We start from the raw sequence: 24089 nt of genomic DNA, 5'->3' as shown, positions 1-24089 counted from the left end.
AAATTATAATTCAAAATTAATTATTTTATTTCTTACGTCTTTTGGATTTTCACCATAATATTAATTAACGTTTGTATTTTTTATATTACGAAACTTAAACTTCAGGGTAGCCAATCAATTAATTGTTACACAAACAAAGCAATGGATTCTCTCTTTTATTTTAATCTGCTGTAATCCTGTAATGTCGTTTTTTAATGGCGTAATAACAAAAAGATTTATTTGATTAGTTACATTAATTAAAGTATTACGTTATTATAAGTAATTTAAAATATTAAACTTTACTTATTTGTAAAAATTTGACCAGCGCTTTGCTTAGCAAAACTTTCTGTACCTAATAGCTAAATTATTTCGATTTTTATAAACAATAATAACTATAAAAAAATCAAAATACCTATTAGATTTATTAAAAAATCGTTTGGCAAAATATATTTTCTCTAATTATTGTAAGTTCTTATTTACTTCACTGTTGAAAAAAACGCATTTATTTTTTTAGTTAGAAAGCCACATAATTATGATGTAAGAAGAACACAAATTGTTTGTTTAAAAAATAGTGTCGTTCTAAATATGTATAACAAAGACCTTTGTCATCTCCTATTTGAAAAAAATGTTCCATGATATCACAGATTGAATGGAAATATTAGAAATATGTTAAAAATACCTCAGAAATAAACAAAAGAATTAATGTTGATAATTGTTAAAAAATATTTTTTAATGAAATAATCGATAACAGAATTTTTCCAACTGTGGATGTAAATAAAGTTTGGGTGAAGCTCAATTTTATTTCTCGTATTAGATAAACTGTATTTTGTTATATAAATTATTCGCCTAGAACTCAGAAAATGAACATTACATTTATCATAATGTCGTTAGCGCTTATCTAAAAGTATGCTATTTACAAGGTATAACAATTACTAAATTTTTGTTATTTTTCTGTATGTAATGTTGTTCTAGGTTTTGAATTATTCACACTCAAACTAATTTGAAAACAAAGCAAATTGACAACGAATTATTTGTCTCGTTTTAAAAACTCGTGCGATTATTGCGATTACAATAGCCATTGTATTTATCAAATTGCGAAATCGGTACTTACAAAGTGGTACTTACTCAGATATTCAACTAACAGGAAGGTGAGAATTACTATCATCAATTAAGATTAAATTCAGCACATTCTTAAGTGCTTAAGCGACCTTAATAAAAAATTGGTCTGCAAGAAACAAATGAGAACAAATGAAAGAAAACTAGCGTTTAATTAATTTTTAGGTGCCTGGGAATCAATTCATGAAATACACGAGAAGTATACAAAATATTTTTTACCATTATTTGGAAGGGTTACCATTTTAAATATTTCACAAACTCGCATTCAGTGATGATGAGTGTTTAGTTTCTTAAGCAATATTTATATTTTATTTAGGGTTTAGGTTTAAATTCATTTAAATATTACACATGTAATATTGTAATCTTGATGAATATAGTCGTGGTATTAAATGATTTGTCATCAAAAAAAAAATATATATGTACTTAAATTTTCAATCTCTTTTATACAGGATGCGCCAGAACTCGCGCCCCAGAGAATAATGCCATGTAACATGGAAAAAATGTTAAAAAGATGCTATCTATAAAAATTTCGAAGTTATGAGAGTTTAAATTTTGCACTTTGACTCAATTTATTTCTGTTGGAAAAATAAATTTTACAAGTTTTTTTGCTACAGGCGATTAAAAGAGGAAACAAGAAAGCAGTTCCTAAATTGTAACTGTGTTTAATGTTATTTGTGGCTTTTATTGGCAAAATTTTTGTACCTACCTTTACAAAATAATTATAAAAAAACATACCTATACAAGATCATCAGTATTATTGAATATACATAAAAAAGGTCAAATGTCAAAATTTTTTGACAGATAGAATTTTTTAAACATTTTTTCCATGTTCCTGGTATCTTATCTGACATGGAATTTTTCTCAGGGGCGCGAGTTCTGAAACATCCTGTATCTAAAATACATTAAAACTATTGGTTCATTCAGAATAGACCGAGTGCAAACCACAATAATACCATATATATACCAACGCAGCTACTACAGTTTTTGTAGTATAGTATAGTACTCGTAAGAAGCATCAGTGATACAAAGTTATTAATTTATTAAAATAGATTATCTCACCAAAAATCAGTGTCAGGTAAATTTCTCAACAAAATTCCGCAAAATTGATTCACGGTCCGACATAATGAAATTTTTATCTCTGTTACCAGATTTTCTAGAGCCAGTTGCGATTAGAAAACAGATACAGACAGATGGCTAAATAAATTTTAAAGAATTTGTTAAAACCATGACTGAGAATCGAACAGAAAATCTTTCGTTGAAGTTCACTGTCGACAATTTTAACTCAACGTAAGTAAATTATCGCAAAATATTTTTTTATTATAAACGTTTTTTTTGTAATAGCACGAAACTCGCTGACAATGAATACAAAATACCAGTTGATAGTGTAGAAGAAAGAAATAATGAGAAAGTTTACAACCCATATGAACACCGAAATGTTCAACATCCCAACTCGTAATACTTTTCGTAATTTTCCGACTTGGTTTAATTCAGAAATTGTAGATTTTCCGGAGCTTTGATGCACATATGTAAGAGTTCTCTAGGAACAGGTATTTTGGCGATCCCGAGTGCTGTAGCAGCTGGTGGAATTGTTGTTGGTGTTGTTGGAACTGTGCTCACTGGAATTTTGTGTACTCACACGATTCATTTGCTGGTAAATACATTTAATTGTAGGAAAATACTTGTGATAATAATAATTTTTTCTTAGAAGAAATTGCTTACATTTTAGAGGACATTCTTATTTTTTACAAAAGATATAAATCAGAGTTGAAGCTGTTTGTCGTAGTTTATGATAAGGTACGATTTATTTTTGATAAAGAAAAATTTTAAACACGAGACAATTTTACGAAATCGCTAACAATCACTTATTAAACGGTAATCATGCAAAGCTTTTTGCTACCTACACAATTGCAGTTTAGAACAAATGCTTTATTGTTTAGTTTTTCTCAAAGAAACAATATCTTTCTTCATACGTTTTCAATAGCGTATGTACTTAAAAATAAATTGCAAAATGTATCGTTCACTTATCACCTCCTACTTACTTATAATTTTTTGTTGTTAGGTAATTATTATTTATCTATTACCTATATTTACATTTTTACAGCTACGAGTAAAACTATTGTTTTATTACTGCTGTTACTACAAATTAAGTTTTTTCATTGATATGCAGTATGTCCCCGGATTGAGTTTACAGCAAGAAAAAATTTTTTATCTTTGATTTTACGCCAAAATTGCAAAGGAAAAACATTTTTTGCTTTACTTGAAACGAGAGAATCTGTAATTAAAACTTCATTATTCTAACTCAGTAGAAAGAAAAGTTTATTTTTCGCTTGATTTTGGACTTGTATAAAAGTTTTCTCTGCTTTTTAAATTTCATCACATTGGCGGTTTATCTTTTTGACAACGATGTCACTTTGACAAATGAGTTTACGCAAGTTAAATAACAAAAATGTTTGTGAAAAGCATAATTTTAACACATGGCAACTCAAAGAAACAGCTTTAAGATAACAAAGTCATTTTTAACAAGAACTGTCATTATTAATTAATTAATTAATTGTCAAATAAATACAGGTTGTCCCACGAGTAATAATGAGCCTGAAAATTTTTTTAAAGCAATCAACATTACATTTCAAAGATAACGTGGATATTAAAATATTTAGTTTTAATAAATTAAACATAGTGACCAAACACTTCAACTTTATTTAATTTATAAAATGTCAAACCTTAGAGGATTTGGTGAGAATTACTAAAATGTTGCCGAAATGACCAACAAGATTCTCATTTATGAAGAATGTTTGAAAAAGACTTCGCAGACTGCACGTTTCAATCCAGCGTGATATCCAAATAGACGGACTTCCTAAAACCGGAGTAAAGTCATTTTGACTGATAGAAATTTGTCAAAAAAAAGTAATTAAAACGAAATATTTTAAACTCCACGTTATCTATGAAATGTAATGTTGGTTGCTTTAAAAAAAAATTCAGGCTTATTATTACTCGTGGGACATCCTGTAATAATGAAGGTGTCATTACAGATTTGCTCGTTTCAGGTGAAGCAAAAAATGTTTTTCCTTTGTAGTTTTGGCGTAAAATTATTTTTTTTCTCTCAATCTCAATCCGGGTACTTACTGTATATAAATTTAAAGATTTGCCGCCACAAAAAAATTCAGTGGAAATCAAAATTTGTCAAATTTAGGTACTCATAAACATACCATAGCTTACTGTTTTATTCATCACAGATTATTTTTACTTATACGTAGTAAAAAAGGTAAAAAAATCTGAGATTTTTTGGGAATTTGGATTAAGAAAGGCAGTGCTAAGAACATTGTAAAATTACAAGTAAACTGCAAAAAAGCGAATTAAATTTTTGTTTATAGTCCATTCTAGTTTAGAATAGAAAATATATGTTTTGCAAATTATTGGTGTCTTTTGTAAAGAGTTTGGTATAAAAAGTAAAAGCTTGTTTAAACCGAAACTATACAACTATTATATCAAAAAATAATTTTTAATTTTATCTTTTATTGTAAGTCATGAAGACGAATAAACCTTTGTTTCAGATATTTGCTTCTCAAGAAATATGCAAGAAAGCCAAAGTACCAATGTTAGGTTTTGCCGAAACAGCTCATGCTGTATTCAAATACGGACCCAATCGTGTCAAGTCTTTTGCATACATCGCTAAGTAAGTAACAAAGTAAGTAATAGATTTAGATTCAGGAGCTTGTGATGTATGAGAAACACTAAATTATTATTTATTTAAATATATAGGATGTCCGGAAATTGGCGCACCTCCTTCAAAGGGAGTAATTGGGTAGTTCCCCAGAGTACTGAAAAATGCATAAAAATTCTGTCAAAAAATTTTGACATATATTTTTTGACGTTTGACATATTTGTATGTCTATTTAATGATACTCATGATTTTGTATATGTTTTTTTTTAAATTATTTAGTAAAGATACAAAAATTTTGCCAATAAAAGCCACAAACAACACCAAACAAAGTTTCAGTTTAGAATACAGCCTTGTTTCCTCTTCTTATTAGAAGAGAGACTATTGTCTGTAGCAAGAAAACTTGGAAAACTATTTTTCAAACAAAAATAAAGAGAGTCAAAGTGCAAAATTTAAACTCTCATAACTTCCAAATTTTTAAAGATATATTTTTTTTAACATTTTTCCTGCTGTCTAGAGCATTACCCGATCAAACAGTGTCACGGAGGTGCGTAACTTTCCGGACACCTGTATAGTGGTAGATAAATTTCAAAAACTGAGTAAATTAGTATTTGTATTTTTACAGATATTTTGTAGACATTTGTCTCCTTTTGACTTACTGTTCAGGAAATGCAGTTTACGTAGTATTTATTACTGGAAATATTCAAGATGTAAGGTTAACAATTTCATAAATATTAATAAAATTTACACAAATTTTATAGGTTGTAAACTATTATCAAAACTCTGTCTCTGACTGGCCACTTCAGTATTACATGCTTATGCTCTTGGTGCCTTTAATAGTGTGTTGCCAAGTTAGACAATTGAAACATTTGGTACCATTTTCCATAATTGCAAATGTCACAATGGTTACAGCTTTTTTAATCACTCTCTATTACATGTTTTCGGGTATTGGTGATATCGACATTGAAGATCGCAAATTCTTCAATGATATTACCTTGTTTCCACGTTTCTTCAGTACTGTGATATTTGCCATGGAGGGAATTGGCACAATGTTACCAATTGAAAATACAATGATCAAACAACAATTTATTGGATGTCCTGGTGTTTTAAACATTGCAATGAGTTTTGTCGTCACTTTATACACTGTTATTGGTCTCTTCGGCTATCTTCGATTTGGTGACGGGGTCGACCCGAACGTCATCAAAAACCTACCAACCGAAGACATGTAAGTTTTTAATTTTTTACTTATATTATTTGGTAATATACTAAAATTTGTTCCAGTGCAGCACAAGTCGCCAAGTTGTGTGTAGCTACCGCTGTTTTTTTCACGTTTATGTTACAATTCTACGTTCCCTGTGAAATAACATGGAGAATAGTGTCACCAATAATTCCGAAAAACTACCACAACATTGCTCAAATTATTATGAGAACATTATTAGTGTTATTTATAACTGCAATAGGTGCAGCTGTTCCAAAACTGGACGCTATTATCGGACTAGTAGGATCAATATGTTTGTCAACTCTTGGACTTTTTATTCCAGTTGCTATTGACACTATTTTAAATTTGGGCGAAAATGGTGATTTTGGAGTCATGAAGTGGAGATTATGGAAAAATATTCTTATCGCAATCTTGTCGTGGTTTGCACTCTTTTCAGGTAGTTATTATGCTGTTAAAGACCTAATAAATGGTTAAAAGAACTAAAGCAAATGTGATCAAAGTTATTTTGTATTTTATGTTATTTACATATTGTACTAAAAAGCAACTAATAGGTAATTTATTATCACAACTTGTATTTTTGTATTTAAAGTAGGTACGTTATGCGTACATGATGTGATCTAAATGTATTTCTAAGAATGTTGTCTAAATATTTACAATAAATAAAAAAAAACTTTTGATTATTTTTTTACCCCCAAAAAAACTGTTTCGAATCTCTATACAGGCTGAGTCATATAATAATAAAAACTAAAAAAAATAAAGAATAAAAAAAAAATTCAATTTATAAATTGGTGCATCTTTGACGGTGCAGATTTAGCCACAGCAGTTTTGTGGCATTTTTCTTATATCAAAATCAGTTTATTTGTCGCCTTTAAGTACATTTAGAATTCAAGGAAAAAATGGAATTGATGACACTGTCAAATTTTATTAATGACATATCAACAACTACTTGATTTAAAATTAAAATATTTAAAATTTTTCAAACATAACGAAAGCCAAGTTCGGTTAGAGTTTTTATTATAAATGACTCACCCTGTATATCTCTACAAAATGGTATATTTAAAAAAAAACTAAGTAAAAAGTAAAAAAATCTGGAAGTAAGCAAATTCGGCTTTCATAAATTTTCAAAAAGTTAAATGCAATAAACTAACAAAATAACTAAAATATATCGGGTGTTCATTTAAATTTGGCGTCGGTGTTGGCGGTGATATGAGTGTGTTGTAAACGGACCATAATTAATACGATGGTTTGTTCACAATCGAACTTTCATAAATAGCTTTGACGCCAAATTAAAAAAAAAAACACCCGTTATTTTTATAAAAGTAATAATGAGTGCATGAAACCGGCGCATCCACCAAAACCAAAAGTTTTGTATTTTATAAACATACAAAAGATCGTGTAATACATACAATGTTGCAGTTATTACAATTTCAACAATATTTTTTTTTATTTTTGAAATGAAGGATTAAAAAGAAAATGTTAGTACACGCCAGATAAGAAACGCCTTGCTTCTTTAATCAGTTAATTAATTATTAAGTGATTATATCTTTTACATTTATTTACAAATAAATTACTATTATTGGTTGAAAAATTAAATGTAAATCAAAAAGTCACCATTATTCATAAATATTTCTTTTTTTTGTTTTCGTTGCACTGCATTTTATTTTGATATTTGACATAACTTTAACACGGTTTTGCTATAAAGTACAATTATCAAATTTAATTGCTCTGAAGTGTAAAGTTTAAATTTAGCCCAAATTGTTTTTTATTTTAATTTAATTTAAAAAATTAAGTCAAGTAACAAACTAAAAATTTTCTCTGTTTCAACAAAAATAGAAAAATCGTTGCAAAATAAATTCTGAATAAAATAAAAATTAACAGGTTTTAATAGATGCGTTTAACAAACTTCGTACCTATCAATGATAATAATTTTGATGACTGTTATTTATTATTGAAAAATTAGTTTCAGGAAGATTTCTTCTAATAATAAATTTGAATTATTAAAAACTTTTCTTAATACTTTTTATTACCATAAGAATTAAATACATAGGTATATTCAAAACAATCTGATAAGCCACAATAACACTCTTTTATCGCGATTTATCATGACAGGATTTCTGGGGCCAGTAGTGATTAAAATACTAAATCCAATAGGTGCACAAGCATTCACTCTTGAAATTTTATTTAAATTTGATGATTTAATTATAATTTTAATAAAACTATGAAAAAAAAGCTTTCGTCAACTTACACGGTCACCAATTTTAGTTCAACGTAAGTGGATTTTATTAATTATTTTTTTATTGGAAAAATATTTTTTTCAATAGAACGAAACTTGCCGATAATGTATCTCAAGTCCCAGTCGGTAGTATTGAAACAATCTGTGACAAAGTTTACAATCCCTATGAGCACAGAAATTTGCAACATCCCAACACGTAATATTTTTCGTAATTTCCGACTTGGKTTAATTCAGAWKTTGTAGATTTTCCGGAGCGTTGATGCACTTATTGAAGAGTTCTTTAGGTACAGGAATTCTAGCCATACCAAGTGCTGTGGCGGCTGCTGGAATTGTTGTTGGTGTTGTTGGAACTGTCCTAACCGGAATTTTGTGTACTCACACTATTCATTTACTGGTAAATACATTTAATTGTGGGAAAATACTTCAGGCAGCAATGAGATTACATTGATAACAATGTTTAAATAACTTTGAATTCATTTTTTTGCTAATATCTATTATTTCGCTTTAGAGAACACATTGCTTATGTCAAGGACGTTACCTATATCTAACCTCCTTGGCTTATGTTATTAGATTAAAACGGGGTGAATGCTCAAACATAATTTTGTAAACTAGCATAAGTTAAAACACAATTTTGGAATAATTTTTATCAATTAATGTATGTACCTGCTATTAACATTTTTTTATTAGGCAAATGCAAAGAAATATTTATTTCAGATTTACGCCTCACAAGAAATATGCAAGAAAGCCAAAGTACCAATGTTAGGATTTGGCGAAACAGCTCATGCTGTATTCAAACACGGCCCAAAAGGCGTCCAACCTTTTGCAAACTTCGCCAAGTACGTAAGTAATACATATTCAGATTCAGACAACTGTCATTACAACGTTAGATAATAATCTGTACAAAATATTTCATAAATTCGAAAAAAATATTAATTTTTATTTTTCAGAAATTTTGTAGACATTTCTCTCCTCTTGACCTACTGTGCAGGAAATGCAGTTTACGTAGTTTTTATTACTGGAAACATCCAAGACGTAAAATGCAAAATTTTATCAATTCAGTAAAACTTGTTTGATTTTTGTAGGTTGTGAACTACCACCAAGAATTTGTTGCTGATTGGCCACTACAATATTACATTCTTATGCTTTTGGTGCCTTTAGTAATATGTTGCCAAATCAGGCAATTGAAACAATTGGTACCATTTTCTATAATTGCGAATGTTACAATGGTTACAGCTTTTTTAATCACTCTTTATTACATGTTTTCGGGGATTGGCGAAGTTAAGATTGAAGACCGAAAACTCTTCAACGATATTTCTCTATTTCCACTTTTCTTCAGTACCGTGTTATTTGCCATGGAGGGAATTGGAACAATGCTACCAATTGAAAATTCACTATCCAAACCACAATTCATTGGATGTCCTGGTATTTTAAACATTGCAATGAGTTGTGTGGTTACTCTTTATACTGTTATTGGTCTCTTCGGTTACCTCAGATTTGGTGATAAAGTTAACGCAAATGTCATCGAAGAATTACCAAACACAGACATGTAACTGTTATTTCACATAAGTTAATTTATTAAAAATTGAATTTGTAGCGCAGCACAGGTAGCCAAGATGTGTGTAGCCACCGCTGTTTTTTTCACATTTATGTTGCAATTTTATGTCCCTTGTGAAATAACATGGAGGAAACTATCACCAAAAATCCCAAAAAACTACCACAATATTTCACAAATTGTTATGAGAACACTGTTGGTGGTTTTTATAACGGCATTAGCTGCAGCTGTTCCAAAATTGGACGCTATTATCGGATTAGTAGGATCAATATGTTTTTCAACTCTTGGACTTTTTATACCAGCCGTTATTGACATTATTTTAAATTTGGGAGAAAATGCTGATTTTGGTTTCATGAAGTGGAGATTATTAAAAAATATTTTTATTGTTATCTTGTCATGGTTTGCACTTGTCTCAGGTAGTTACTATGCTATTAAAGGATTAATTGAAGATTGAAAGAACAAAAGAAAGCATATTTAACTTTAAACGTTGGTTAAGCAAATACAAATATGACATATTTCTTACGAAAAATTTTGAAAGAAAATTATTAAAAAGTTTGTACATTTTATCATTACTTTTAATGGAATTATGTCAATTAAAATTTAATTTTGTTGATGTGTATAAATTATATGTTGTATATTTTGCAATCATATTTTCCACTTAATTTAATCCAATATTAGTTTTATCTTTAAAATAATTTTATAAATTAAAATCAAACTGCACAAAAACAATAACGTAAATAAAATTAAAATAAAAAATAAAACCAGCGCATCCACCAAAGTTGTAGTTTTATACTCTACAAAAATTGCTGTAAGACACCAATAAAAATACAAAATATTAAAAAAATACCACCTTGTTGAGTTAAATAATTTTATTTGCAATTACTTGTGCTCCAACTAATTTAATTAATAAGTGATTAAATTTTCAGCATAGATGTGTAGATTACAAATTCTACTTATTATTTTGTAAAGTTTTCACATGCTTTGGAAATATAACACTAAACTGACTTCTTTTTATAAAACCATCATTTACATTTCTGTTTATTGTTTGCGGAAATAAGTTTACGTTAGTTTTGTCCTTTGAAATGCGTGCAGAATATCTACGACTAGTTTTTGTCTTCGTTGTTTCAAATCCAGAAACAATATTCCAATCACGATATACCATTAAAATTAATGAACAAATCATTAATAATATTCCTAATGTAAGTATTAAATTTTTTACAACATGCAACAGATTGATAACATAAAACATATTTTTGAGAAATGTAATTATTCTTTCGTCGGTTTCTTGAACCTAAAAGCTAATTATTTAAATTGTAAATAAAGAATAAAAAAACGTCAATTAACTTTTTCTGTCCACAAAATAGGAAATATACCTTCTCTCATGTTTGTTGTACCTAAATGTTTACTTTGTTTTATTGGGACATTAAACTGGAATCTAATGGCATAATTTAGAATTATTCCACTCCGCTGAAACATATCTCTTAGCCTTAGTAGTCTGCTAATAAAACACAAAATTCAAATTTACTATTCCAAGTGCAATAAAAGAATCATGTATTTTTTTCTTCGGTGCTAATCCTTTAACATAATTTAGAAGCACATCGTCACCAAGATAAAAATGCGGGTGAGACAAAATAATATCCATGTTTTTACAATTGCTTAAATTCATGGTTCCTTTAATGTTGCAAGACAAGGAACCTTTCTTTTTTCCAGAAGATTTACAAAAACAAGAATTTTTTTTAGATGAATCAAAAGTCTCTTGATCCATTACATAAATGGAAACTGGTACATCATAAATTTTGCTATAACCGTCAAATGGGAAAGCTATGGACCTACAAAATTCACTGAAAAATGTGTAAATACTTCGTTTGGTTGAATATGTTGAAGGCGGAAATATAATTAAGTTTGATCCTTCAATCTTATTGCATTTAGATTTTAAACGCCAATTATTTAAAAATTTTCGTCCTTGATACGTTAGTATGTGTCCTCTCTCAGAATTGTTGTTTCGTATAAGAATTTTAAAAGGTCCATTTTCAGTTTTATTAATCTTTAAGACGTACATTTGATAATATTATGTTTTATTTAATAAGTCTGTACTTACATGATTAAATATTGAATATTTTAAATCGTTACCAAATTCTCTCAGAAATTCCATTTGCTCAGTTTTTAAATACAAACATACCAGACCTAACACAACATTAACTTGTTTTTACTGTTAGAAACAATTGCCATTGTTACAAACCAGACTCGTTTAAACAGTTTATAACAATACCATCAAACAAAATATCACGAACCCTTGCTTGGATAAATAAATCATATTCGTCCAAAAAATTCTCAAATACAGCGTTAATTTTACCATCAGTCTGGTGTTTAACTTGATCTTCAATATTATTTCCTATTGTCTGCAAAAACTACAATTACGTATTTAATTACACAAAAAGATTTCTTTCTACGATCAAAGCACTATTTATAACGGTAATAAAATCATCTTCTGTGCGCCCTCCACTTTCTTCTGCATTGAAAAATAATTGAGTTCTTTCAAGGAAATCAAACGTGTCTGAATTTTCTGTGTAGTTAATAACTGTTCTAAATTTTAGCTCACTTAAATAAAGTAGTAAGAAAATTTTTATAGTGTAACAGTAATTTACTTGTAAACATAAGGACCAACTTCTCTCAAAACGGGTTTTTCTCCGTTTTTTATTTCCTCACTGTTTGTAACATCAAAAAAGTAAATTTTGATTTTAGTTTTTACAGTTGGATTTAAAAATTCATTAAATAAAAATGATCCGTTTTTGTAAACCGCCTGAAAATTATTTGTTACAATATTTTAGCACAGGTGTGGATTATACTTGTAAAAAATAAGAATTTTCTATTATGGGAATTACATATAGTGAAGATATAACACCCAAAAATAATATGAAACAACCAAAAATGCCAACAGTGGGAGGACACAGTACATACATTTTTTGGCTGCAATAAAGTTAGATTTTATGTTTCTCAATATTGATTTTTGTGTGTAATATTGTACATGTCTCTTGAATAATTTAATGCAACAAAAATAAATAATTCACTGACAAAAAATCAGACTTTTAAATTTAGCGCGTTAAAGATGGCGCTGTTGTTCCTCAGCTAACTTCAAATCCAAATCCGGCCTAACTTTACTTTAGTTCACATTGTCATTTTTGTGTATGGTTCCGTCAGTGTAGTGAATTTTGTTTATTTTCAGTAAAACAATAAAAATAGACTATGGGATGTTTGTAACGTGTTCATTTCCGCTCAATTTTCACAAAACCGGCAAATTTTGTAAATAGAATTGGTTCAATGTGTGGCAAATTGCTCATTATTTATGTTTATATACTTTTGTTTTGATTATCTTTGGTTGGCGCATTCTTACCACTTTTCTCAGATATCCTAAGATTAGCCTTCCCAATCTTTCACAAATCACTGTTAGCAATGTTAAGCTCCGAATGATTTACCAATGAAATACTCAAAAAGATGTGCCTGCATTCTTTTATCTTTGTTGTGTGTGTTGCAAATAATTCAAGGTTTGTGTAAACATAAGTAATGATTTGCTTGTATATTTTTGATCTGTTTTAGGACAACCTACAAATAACCCACTGCTTTTATATTCCACCACAAAGGATATTAGAATAGCGAATACAACAAGGAATAGCAATAATAAAATAACAACTACGTTACTAGTGAAAAATTTTACAGAAGGTCCTGCTATTGATTATCATTATGAAGAAGAAAAGATTTGTTGGACTGATCATGGACTTGAAAGCATACTGTGTGCTCATTTTAATGGCACGGAGGTCAAAAATAAGGTATTAAACAACAAAAAAATATTGCCCAATTTTTACAATTTTATCATGAGCTATTTCATAAACAAAAGCACAAACATTCTAATCATAGAAACTGTTACCTAAAACGAGAATTATATCTTGTTTTTCACATATTTATAGTGGAATCTGATGATGATAATGTGATATACTGTGGGAACGAGCAGATTTATAATCAACAACTTGGGTTTGGTGCTTATTTAACCACATTTCATTACTTGATTAATTTTTGTTATGAGGAGTTGTGTGAAAATGTTAAAATTTCTACGTAAAAAAACACTAATAAATTATACATTTTTTTTGTTTGAGATGAGAGGTTTGTTAATATTTTTATAAATCAAATAGATTTTATTAAATTTTAATTCCTTTTACTTAAAGTGTTCTCTTAAAAAAACATTTATAGTTTTATTGATGTAAATTAAAAATTGATACTATTGTATAATATATTGGTTTTGAAGGTTGAAGTAATCAGCACCGACCTCCTATCACCGGTAGGGCTCGCATGCGATTGGTTCACAAGCAAGTTGTATTGGTTAGACAGCGAAACCAAACGCATCGAAGTCGCTACCATAGAAGGCCTACACCGTAAAGTGCTCTTCTGGACTGACATCGATCAACCACGTGCCATAGCTTTAGCCCCCATGAAAGGGTACCACGCATATTTTTATTCCACCACCAAAATGCAACACTTTGTTTTAGTTTCATGTTTTGGACTGATTGGGGCGAAGTCCCAAAAATCGAAAGAGCGGGAATGAACGGCGACCCCACGACGAGGAGGGTCATCGTAAATACTACCATAATTTGGCCAAACGGCCTTACAATCGATTACGAAACCGAAACGATTTATTGGATTGACGGGAGTTTGCAATTTCTTGAAAGCATGACGTATGAAGGGACGAATCGGACGACGGTTTTAAAGTCAGGGTTTCAATATCCGTTCGCTTTGACGATGTTTCAAACGAAAATTTATTGGACCGATTGGAAATCATGGTATTAAAAATTAAAAGCGAATGGTCAAGTCGACTTTGGAAAATAAACTCAAGCCTTTGAAATGTCACTATTGGTCAAACTATATTTGTTTTCATATTACTGTGCATCGAAGTAGTCGTTGAATGGGACTATTTTAGGGTGGTAACCATGCGAAAATTCAAACAATCCTAACCTCATTCTTCCCTAAAAAAAATTTTACAAATAAATGTGTACCCCAGGTAGCAAAAAGTAATCAAAATTAACTCGTAATTAAGATAGGGTAGCAGACTTAAAGATTTTTATCATTACTGATGTGATTAAATTTGTTCTAAATGACATTAAGCACATTTTTTGTGTGAATCGACCTTTAAATTAAAGATGCAATTAGACTTCTACAACCTACTTGATGCACATTAATATAAAAAAAGATTAGACATATTGTGAATCTAAATTAAAATTTATGAAAATTCTTTCATAAATTCTTACTTTTAATCAAAATACAAAACATTTAAGATACATACATATGCTTCAGAGGGTCATGCTGTTGTTAAATTTGACAGATAACTGACAGGTCAGGTCAACAATATCTAAAATGTTTGTTTCTCAAAGTCTTCTGTGATGACGTGTGTGATTAATGGTAGAAAATTAAGTTTTTATTGTTTTTAGGTGTATTCATTTATACGATCAAAATACGAAACAATCTAAAGAACTAATCGATCATTTAGACTACACTGTACCTATGTATATACAAGTTTACAACAAATTGAGGCAACCAAAACGCCCCCATGCGTGTGAAAAGAACAACGGCGGTTGCTCTCATCTCTGTTTGTTGTCTCCTAACCCCCCGGGCTTCTCATGTGCTTGCCCTTATGGAATTAAGTTAATTGATAACTTGACTTGTGCCGAGGGACCTCAGGAATTACTTTTATTAGCTCGACGAACTGACATTTGTTTAATCCACTTGGATTCACCCGATTATACYAATAAAATTCTACCTCTCCACGACGTCAAATATACCATAGCTGTAGACTACGACCCTGTACAAGGCTACATCTATTGGTCCGACGACGAAGTGAAAAAAATCCAAAGAGCGCGTCTTAATGGTTCTGACCAATCAGACGTCGTCACTGATGAAATCCAACACCCAGATGGCATTGCAGTTGATTGGGTTTCTCGGAATATTTATTGGACGGATGCAGGGACGGACCGTGTTGAAGTTTATCGACTTGAGAAAAAATACCGAAAAGTGATCATTTTTAACGATTTGATGGAACCCAGAGGGATTGCAGTAGCGCCGGAATTGGGGTGGCTTTTTTGGTCGGATTGGTATGACAAAAATCCTAAAGTGGAAAGGGCGAATTTGGACGGCTCTGACCGCACTGCGATTGTTTACGAGAATTTGGGGTGGCCGAATGGGATTACTTTGGATTTAAATAAGGGAAGATTGTATTGGTGTGACGCTAAAACTGACAGAATTGAACATGCGAATATGGATGGGGGTGATAGAAGGGTGTTGATCAGTAATGACGTGCCTCATGTTTTTGGGTTCACTTTGATGGGTGATTTTCTGTATTGGACGGATTGGCAGAGAAGGAGTATTGAGCGGGCCCACAAAGATACAGGTGATGTCTTAATATAACAATCATATTTGAATTTCATGTGTCATTTCGTAGGTGGGCGTAGAGAAGTTATTCTCGATCAAATCCCGAACGTAATGGGATTAAAGGCAATAAACTTGGGTGATTTTTCTGGAAGAAATCTGTGCAGTATTAACAACGGAGATTGTTCTCAATTTTGTTTCTATCGTCACAACAAAACGAAAGTTTGCGCATGCGAATTGGGATACGAACTTGCTCAAGATCGTCGAACTTGTGTCAAACCGAAAATTTTTCTATTATATTCGAAGAAGAATCAAATTGGGATGATTGGTATCGAAAATAGGAACAACGAAGTTGCAATACCATTAACTGGAGTTAACCATGCTAGGTACTTTATTATTTTCATCATCTCTTTTTTAACACATTTTTTTAGTTCTGTTGCTTACGATACTAGCACAATGCGAATATACTGGAGCGACCTGAGTTCACGTACAATAATGCGATCATTTTTTAACGGTTCAGATACCGAAAAAGTGATCGATTTAGGTTTAACATCACCAGAAGGAATCGCGATTGATTGGTTAGGGTTAAATATTTATTGGACGGATTCTTTTGCTCATCGAATTGAAGTTGCTCGATTGCAAGGTTCAAGTCGGCGGACTTTGCTGTGGGAAGGGAAAGTTTACGATCCTCATAGCATAGTGGTTGACCCCCCAAATGGGTAAGGTTTTACGCAAAAAACAGTTGCAATCAATTGACACAAAAAATAGTTTTATGTACTGGTCGGAATGGGGTACTTCGAAATCAATTAAAAAATCTGCAATGAATGGTGGTAATGTTAGCCAATTGCGAGTTACCAAAGAATACGCCGCGGACTTAACTCTAGATTATGACAGTCGAAGGTTGTATTGGGTTGAAACAAAATCAGCAATGATTTTATCTGTTGATTTGGACGGTAATGATGAAAAAATAATCGTTAAGGATAATATTTATATGCCAGTTGGGTTAACACTATACAAGGATTTTATCTATTGGAGCAATTCTGGTAATTACTAGTCAATTAGTTAGTGACATCTAATTTTTTCGTTTTGTTTTAAGCTGAAATTATGAAAGCTAATAAAATAGACGGTTCAAATCCCCAAGTCTTACATAAACAATCTCATATCACTGATCTCCAAGTCTACCACAACGATTACCGGGGTCGTAATCAGTGTGCTACTAGTAATGGGGGCTGTAGCGATTTGTGTCTAGCTTTACCTGCAAATTCGCCCGAAGAACCAACAAGATTCACTTGCGCATGTCCTACTCATTTCGCACTTGTTAATAATGAGTGTTTACGTAAGTCTTAATTTTSCAATTTTAACACAAAATGATTTAAATGTTACAGCTCCGAAGGAATTTATGATTTATAGTCAGAAAAAYTTGACTGTTCGTTTGTTACCGAGTCCAGCCGGGTGTTTGGAAGCAGTGTTACCTATTCAGGGACTTAAGGCGATCAAAGCTATTGATTTTGATCCAGTCCAAAACTTTCTCTATTGGGTTAGTATCAATCTTGCGAGAAAACAGTAAATAATAATTGTATTTAATAATAGATTGAGGGGAAAACACATTGTATTAAACGGGCCGACGCCAGTGGTAACCACGTTTTAGTCGTGGTTCAAGGCAATAAAGAATTGCAACCATTTGACTTAGTTGTTGATCCTATTGGACGTTTATTGTTTTGGACGTCGTCTCAAAACGTGATCAATGTTACTCGACTTGATAATACTACACCTTTTGGAGTCGTGGTAGAAAAAGACAATGAACAACCGAGGCTTCTGGCAATTCACGCAACAAAAAGGTTGGTTTTGTTGCTTTCTAATAAAATACAAAATTTATTTTTGTTTTAGGTTACTTTTTTATACGGATGTGGGTCCATCTCGACAGTTGGTTCGAGCTCGACTGGATGGATCCCACAGTTATGCAATTACGAAAGAAGCAGACATAACAGCAATAGCGGTGGACTCTGAGAATGATTGCATTGTTTGGGCCCAAGGGCAGAGTATTTATATGAGCAATATTGAGGGCGAAAACCAGTAAGTAATCAACAAGACAAAATGTACAACATTTGCTATGAATGGTTTGTTTAGGCACGTACTTGTGAATGGAAGCCAGGCAAAAATAACCCAATTGACAATCCTGTCGGGTTGGCTTTATTGGATCGATCGCGAATCGACTCAACTCCACAAAATCGAGCTTCAATCCGGCAAATTAAGTTCACCTCTGTCTCTGCTCGCATCCCACATTGTGGATTTAGTCTCAGTTTCGAAACCCGAGCGTAACCACTCTTGCTCCCAAGTCCATCAAAAGAAATGTTCACACTTGTGTATTTTCAATGGGACAAATCCGGTTTGTGCATGCCCGAAAGGCAATGTACTAAAAGAAGACAAAAGAACGTGCTCGGCAATTCAAAATTGTGGTCCCGATCGTTTCACTTGCGTCTCTGTACCGGCAGATCAAGACAATTGTATACCGATTTCGTGGAAATGCGATCGACAGAAGGATTGTTTTGATGGATCAGATGAGTTGAATTGTCCCGAATGCCCCAAAGATCAGTTCAAATGTAAAGACGGATCGTGCATTAGTTTGGCACATGCATGCGATGGGATTGTTCATTGTGCGGATAAGTCGGACGAGGAGGCGTGTTGTCGGGATGGGTTTCAGTGTCCCAATACCCAGGAATGTCTCCCAGCGAATCTAGTTTGTGATAAAATCGATCATTGTGCTGATGGCTCCGACGAACATCCCAGTCATTGCAATAATGCGAGTAAATTGAAAGTTTCGTCGAATGGAGTGGTGTGGATCATCCTTGGGGCCTCAGTTGCGACACTCTTCATTTCGGGAATTTTCGTCTATTTGTTAAAAAGACGCTCAAGTGACGATTTGAACGACCAATCGGAAGATTCGTTAAGTCCGATGCAACCAAAACCTCACATCAAAATCCGCAAAGGTTTGTCAATTATTTATCCACGAATTAATAATAATTTGATTAATTAGGGATTCCCGATGTCGTCCGGATGTCCATGGTGACCGGCAGCGAGACAAGCTACGACCGCAACCACATAACTGGTGCTTCGAGCAGCACCAACGAATCGAGTCTTACTTGTTACCCCCGCGAACCGTTGAATCCTCCCCCGAGTCCTGCCACAACCCGAGGGAGCAGTCCCTCATCCAGGTATCGTCCGTACCGACATTACCGGTCCATCAATCAACCGCCTCCACCTACTCCTTGTTCTACGGATGTTTGCGACGAAAGTGATTGCAATTATCCGACAAGGAGTAGGTACGATGGGGGGCCGTTTCCGCCCCCGCCTACACCCAGATCTCATTGTCACAGCGAAAGCTGTCCGCCGTCCCCGAGTTCGAGGTCGTCGACCTATTTTAATCCGTTACCACCTCCTCCGTCTCCGGTGGCGTCGCCGCCAAGAGGCTACGATTCTTGATACGTCGAATTTTCATTATTTTATGTTGTGATAACAAAACTTAACTCACCAAGATGGAAATTCACATTGTGCCTACGCATTTATGAATTTTGTGTAAATAATATTTAAAAATATGATTTATACTCGAGACTGTTACATTATCTATCGTTAAGTAAATATATCTAGAGAAATGTTTTTATTATTTCGATTATTGAAAAAAATTGCATGTTTAAAGCTACCGCCATTTTGTCCTGATCCTACAATTTTTATGCAGTTTAATTATCACAAAAATGAATCATAAATGCGTCATTGAGCACTTACTGAAATTTAACACAAAAAATTATTTTTTTCTGAATTTTTATTGTTTCGATCTGATAATGTTTCCGAATTTTTTTTTTCGGTGACGTAACACATCTAAAGCATTGGTTCCCAACCTTTAAAATGCAGCAGACCACCGAGGCAAAATTATAAATTCCTTGAAGAAAAATTACATCTTATTACAAATAATTAGTTTACTGGTTGTTAAATTAATATCATCGCAAGTTTTTACTAATTTTTTATAATGAATTTGCAAACCCACTTTTGATGTCTCACGGACCACTGGTTGGGAACTAATGCTCTAGAGTTTAGCTACCGCCAACGCATTTTGTGCGTTCGTCTTTTGCAAACTTAAAATTTACTCACAAAAAGTGAAAAAATGTCGAGCACATCACAAAAACATCGTAATTTCATTGCTGAGCCCATGGGGGACAAGCCCGTGACGGAATTGGCAGGTGTGGGTGAAGTTTTAGGTAAACGTCTTTCCTCTGCCGGATTTGACAAGGTGAGGTTATGTTTTTGCAATAAATTGACTTTTTTGCTGACATCTTGCATATTTTAGGCATATGTGGTTTTGGGCCAGTTTTTAATTTTGAAGAAAAATCAAGAGCTTTTTCAAGAGTGGATGAAAGACACTTGTCAGGCGAATTCAAAACAGTCGGCAGATTGTTGGCAGTGTTTGAAAGACTGGTGTGAGGAGTTTTTGTAAATATTTTTGCCCTCTTTTGTGCAGTTTCCTGCTAAATACAAAACTCTTCAAGTTTTACGTTATGGATGGAATTATAAATCACTAATGTAAATATTTTTATAAGTGAAATATTTTAATTTAGCACAAAATGTGGATTATTTCTATTAATCAACATATTCATAATAAATAATATAAAGCGTTCAAGTCTTTTATTACTCACTTACACAAATAATTAATTAAAATTTATTGCTTTGCGTTTACAATGTTTACAAATTCCGGCTTGAGGGACGCACCCCCTACTAAAAATCCGTCAATATCAGGTTGGGCAGCCAATTCTTTGCAATTAGCCCCAGTAACGGAGCCCCCATATTGAATTCTGATATTATTTCCAACATCAGCATCAACGTTTGTACAGAACCATTGTCTCAAAGCCTTGTGTACTTCTTGTGCTTGTTGAGGAGTGGCTGTTTTTCCAGTGCCTATGGCCCAAACTGGTTCATAAGCAATCACAACATTTGACCTAAAAAAATCCATTAAACTACTTTTTTACTAATCGAGTATTAATTACCAGTCTTTTATTTTCCCAGCAATAGCTTTAGTTTGTCTGAAGACAACTTCTTCAGTTTTACCTCCTTCACGTTCCTCCAAAGTCTCCCCTATGCAGGCTATAACTTTCAAGCCTGACTCCAAAGCATGAGCCACTTTTTCAGCAATAAGTTCATCAGTTTCACCAAAAATCTGGCGACGCTCTGAATGCCCCAAAATCACCCAATTCACACCAATATCTTTGATCATGGCAGGGGAAATCTCGCCAGTGAAGGCGCCTTTAGGAACTTTATAGCAGTTTTGGGCAGCCACTTCAATACTTTGGGGTAGGTTTGTTCGAACATGTTCTAGATAGATTGATGGCACTCCAACAATGACTTCAGCGTTAGAGTTCAAGGGACCAGTTTTGAGGGTGTTGATGATCTCGGAGATTTGTTTTTTATCTCCATTCATCTTCCAATTGCCCCCAACTACGAATTTTCGACCCATGCTGCAGCTGCACTTTCTGAAGAAAAACTAAATGATTTAAATGAGAGAAAAAACACTGCTTTATACGAACACTTTTTAGCGATTAGACAAAGTCCTCAAACCGGTGATTTTAAACTTTGATATGAAATTGATGAAACATTGAATACCCTTCAAGTGCTTAAAGGTCAACAAGCTCCACCTTCGACAGATAACGTTCGCGAGCTCACGCATGGCTTCGGTTTTAGAGGCAGTGGACAAAAATTTGAATTCTTTTCGAAAATTCAAACTAATTAAGACTGATAAACATGGTGTGATTATTTGTTGACTTTTGATGATTGGAGGACATTCACAACATTATCAAATTCGTATTTTTTAAAATAGATAATGAATTTTTATCAGAAAGGTCATGCATTTGTTGTTTTACTAATTATAACTTTACTCCGAATACTATTATATATTTTTAATTAATGAAAAAAAGTGTGTTAAGTTGTGTAAACATTTTTTTTTATAAACTAGGCTCTATAGAAGTCTGTTATAGGTATTCCAGAAATAAACCACTTACCTAATAATTACATTATATGTGAACTTGTATACATGATTAAAGAGCATTGTCGTTAACGTATAGTCTATAAATAATCTATTTGCTATTTATTAATTTTATAGTGAAGTTAATTTATCAAAATAATGACAAAAGTCAACAAAAAATTCAATTTAGTTATACAGAGTGATTTTTCTGCGACATTTTCCCACCAATATCTTTTTGTAGTATACAGGATGATTTAAAACTGTTGGACTAACTTTCGAATGATCATAAAAGACTTATTAGATTCTCAACTAACCATAAAAATGAGTGCAGATTTTTTCTAAGCTTTACTTTTTGAAAAAAAAAAACAGAACTGACGGAACTGACAATTTGTAAATTATCATATGTAGGCACCTTAGCTTTTTTGTTTCCAATGTTGTGGATTTAATTTATTGTTGAATTTGCTTGTTTTTTTAAACGTTTTGTAAATACACCAAACACCACAATAAGTCCCAACAAATATCTGTTTATTGTTGCTGCAAAATTTGCAGTTTCCGCTAACTAAATTCAAGAATACATGATTTGAATGGCTAAAAACTTAACCCAATAAACCTTTGAAAAGCAAACAATTTTTGTCATGAAAACTTTTAACTTGAAGTTGAGTTGAATGTCTTTTTTCACCACCCACGAGATGGTCCCAAACTTTTTTGAACCACCTGTATAAAATGTTACTTTTAGACCAAGATATTTGGCACATGAAAAAATCAATAAAAAACGCTAAATAAAGATATAAAACGATCAAAAAAACAAAATTCCTTAAACTGGACTAATTTTTAACCTAAGGAAACAACAAAGATTCATAAATCATCAAGAATTGAGCACACGAATAAGTGGTTGAGAATCTCTCAAAATCAAGCGCAGTTACCACAAAAAGACTTTAAAAAAGTTACGAATTCCTTGTTTTTACATATCCCAAAATGGCTTATTATTATTACTTCTAGATCAAAGCATTTAACACATGCAAAAAGCATTGAAAGCGACAAAAAAATAAAAAACTACAAATAAGGACCTAAAATTCTTAAAAAACGAATTTTAAGCTGGTTCAGGGCAATTAGTTACAAATAAAAATGGATAAACATTTTCTTTTTTGGTTGTTTCAAATGCTTATTTGATTGTTTTTCAGTGATTTTGTTGTTTGGTAAATCCAGGTCCAGAAATAACATTTTATGTTACTGTTATTTTTTTTTTCAGGAACACGTATTATGTTATTTCCTAAAGTTTTAATTGCATAACTTTTAATTACAATTCACGTAAAACAAACTTCGTAGACACCCTAAAATAATTGATTTTAGTTAGCGTAAAGTTGGTTGCATATTTTAGAATTTTTTCCCAAGAGATAAATAATTTACTAAACTTTGTGAGCGTAAAGTATGATTAAATTTATGTATTAATTTAGACCCAACCCTGATTATATAAAGGAAAAATTAAGAAAAAAATAGAAGCGTTGGTAAATCATTAATTTATCTGCAAGCCCGCCTTTAATTAAACTCGTACGATTTTTAAATCGGTAATTTTTTATTTTTAACTAGAAAATTTTAAATTAAAAAGGTTTAGTACATTTTATTTACTCGTCAAGTGAACAAAAGTGATACGTTTATCACTCGTATTAAAAAGTATGTTTGTAGTTTTAAATAAGAAACCAAAAGAACTTACACTTTGGCATCTGGTCCTGACCCAATTTTTATTGGGGTGCAAGCTGGATCGACTTCAGACATATTAAAAATTTTGTTAAAATGGTCAAATTAAAAATTTTGAAACCACACCAAACGTGACAAGAACAACGTCAGTGTTTTTTTGTCATTTATGATAGTTTATTCGTGTAATTTTCTTTGTAATTATTTTCTTATAACATTTTATTTTAT

The 24089-nt window shown here is 31.9% G+C and overlaps 6 protein-coding genes across 10 annotated transcripts; 4 read left to right on the top strand and 2 right to left on the bottom strand.

Annotated features, from left to right (window-relative positions):
- Positions 1–1938: 1938 nt before the first annotated feature.
- Positions 1939–6627, top strand: LOC123005264 (proton-coupled amino acid transporter-like protein pathetic). Its single transcript, XM_044398941.1, has 8 exons — positions 1939–2170; positions 2244–2382; positions 2437–2547; positions 2596–2746; positions 4647–4768; positions 5379–5463; positions 5515–5978; positions 6035–6627. Exons 2-8 carry the CDS (start codon positions 2321–2323, stop codon positions 6444–6446), a joined length of 1407 nt encoding a protein of 468 aa, XP_044254876.1. The 5' UTR covers positions 1939–2170; positions 2244–2320; the 3' UTR covers positions 6447–6627.
- Positions 6628–8069: 1442 nt separating this feature from the next.
- Positions 8070–12701, top strand: LOC123004908 (proton-coupled amino acid transporter-like protein pathetic). Of its 2 annotated transcripts, XR_006412715.1 has the most exons (8): positions 8070–8240; positions 8294–8401; positions 8449–8599; positions 8920–9041; positions 9153–9237; positions 9288–9751; positions 9800–11378; positions 11498–12701. XR_006412715.1 is itself a non-coding variant. In XM_044398435.1 (7 exons), the coding sequence occupies exons 1-7, from the start codon at positions 8191–8193 to the stop codon at positions 10209–10211; spliced, it is 1392 nt and encodes a 463-aa protein (XP_044254370.1). In that variant the 5' UTR covers positions 8070–8190; the 3' UTR covers positions 10212–12701. The 2 variants fall into 2 exon arrangements, 1 of the variants encoding a protein (XP_044254370.1); XM_044398435.1 differs by having other exon boundaries at positions 9800–12701.
- Positions 10628–12717, bottom strand: LOC123004909 (sensory neuron membrane protein 2-like). The gene is made up of 8 exons (XM_044398436.1): positions 12604–12717; positions 12403–12557; positions 12208–12355; positions 11997–12156; positions 11856–11941; positions 11283–11801; positions 11102–11224; positions 10628–11048 (listed from the first exon to the last, which is right to left on the bottom strand). The coding sequence occupies exons 1-8, from the start codon at positions 12715–12717 to the stop codon at positions 10707–10709; spliced, it is 1647 nt and encodes a 548-aa protein (XP_044254371.1). The 3' UTR covers positions 10628–10706.
- A 199-nt stretch (positions 12718–12916) lies between these two features.
- On the top strand, positions 12917–19826 carry LOC123005999 (low-density lipoprotein receptor-related protein 6). Its single transcript, XM_044400117.1, has 14 exons — positions 12917–13299; positions 13352–13581; positions 14055–14245; positions 14296–14586; positions 15232–16187; positions 16239–16551; positions 16597–16884; positions 16934–17208; positions 17262–17501; positions 17551–17702; positions 17756–18003; positions 18053–18238; positions 18293–19152; positions 19200–19826. Exons 1-14 carry the CDS (start codon positions 13233–13235, stop codon positions 19643–19645), a joined length of 4743 nt encoding a protein of 1580 aa, XP_044256052.1. The 5' UTR covers positions 12917–13232; the 3' UTR covers positions 19646–19826.
- A 418-nt stretch (positions 19827–20244) lies between these two features.
- Positions 20245–20829, top strand: LOC123005268 (barrier-to-autointegration factor). The gene is made up of 2 exons (XM_044398948.1): positions 20245–20447; positions 20505–20829. Exons 1-2 carry the CDS (start codon positions 20322–20324, stop codon positions 20649–20651), a joined length of 273 nt encoding a protein of 90 aa, XP_044254883.1. The 5' UTR covers positions 20245–20321; the 3' UTR covers positions 20652–20829.
- On the bottom strand, positions 20825–24010 carry LOC123005266 (triosephosphate isomerase). 4 transcript variants are annotated; one of them, XM_044398944.1, is made up of 3 exons: positions 23881–24010; positions 21199–21681; positions 20825–21150 (listed from the first exon to the last, which is right to left on the bottom strand). In XM_044398944.1, the coding sequence occupies exons 1-3, from the start codon at positions 23940–23942 to the stop codon at positions 20874–20876; spliced, it is 822 nt and encodes a 273-aa protein (XP_044254879.1). In that variant the 5' UTR covers positions 23943–24010; the 3' UTR covers positions 20825–20873. The 4 variants fall into 4 exon arrangements, with proteins under 4 accessions (XP_044254879.1, XP_044254880.1, XP_044254881.1 ...); XM_044398945.1 differs by lacking the exon at positions 23881–24010 and adding an exon at positions 22207–22317; XM_044398946.1 differs by lacking the exon at positions 23881–24010 and adding an exon at positions 21736–21884 and having other exon boundaries at positions 21199–21692.
- Between the last annotated feature and the right edge of the window lie 79 nt (positions 24011–24089).

This window comes from Tribolium madens, unplaced genomic scaffold, assembly GCF_015345945.1.
Source record: "Tribolium madens isolate multiple individuals breed KSU strain unplaced genomic scaffold, Tmad_KSU_1.1 Scaffold_20;HRSCAF=117;Tcas5.2_LG4, whole genome shotgun sequence".
NCBI lineage: Eukaryota > Metazoa > Arthropoda > Insecta > Coleoptera > Tenebrionidae > Tribolium > Tribolium madens.
This window is presented reverse-complemented; position numbering and strand designations above follow the sequence as displayed.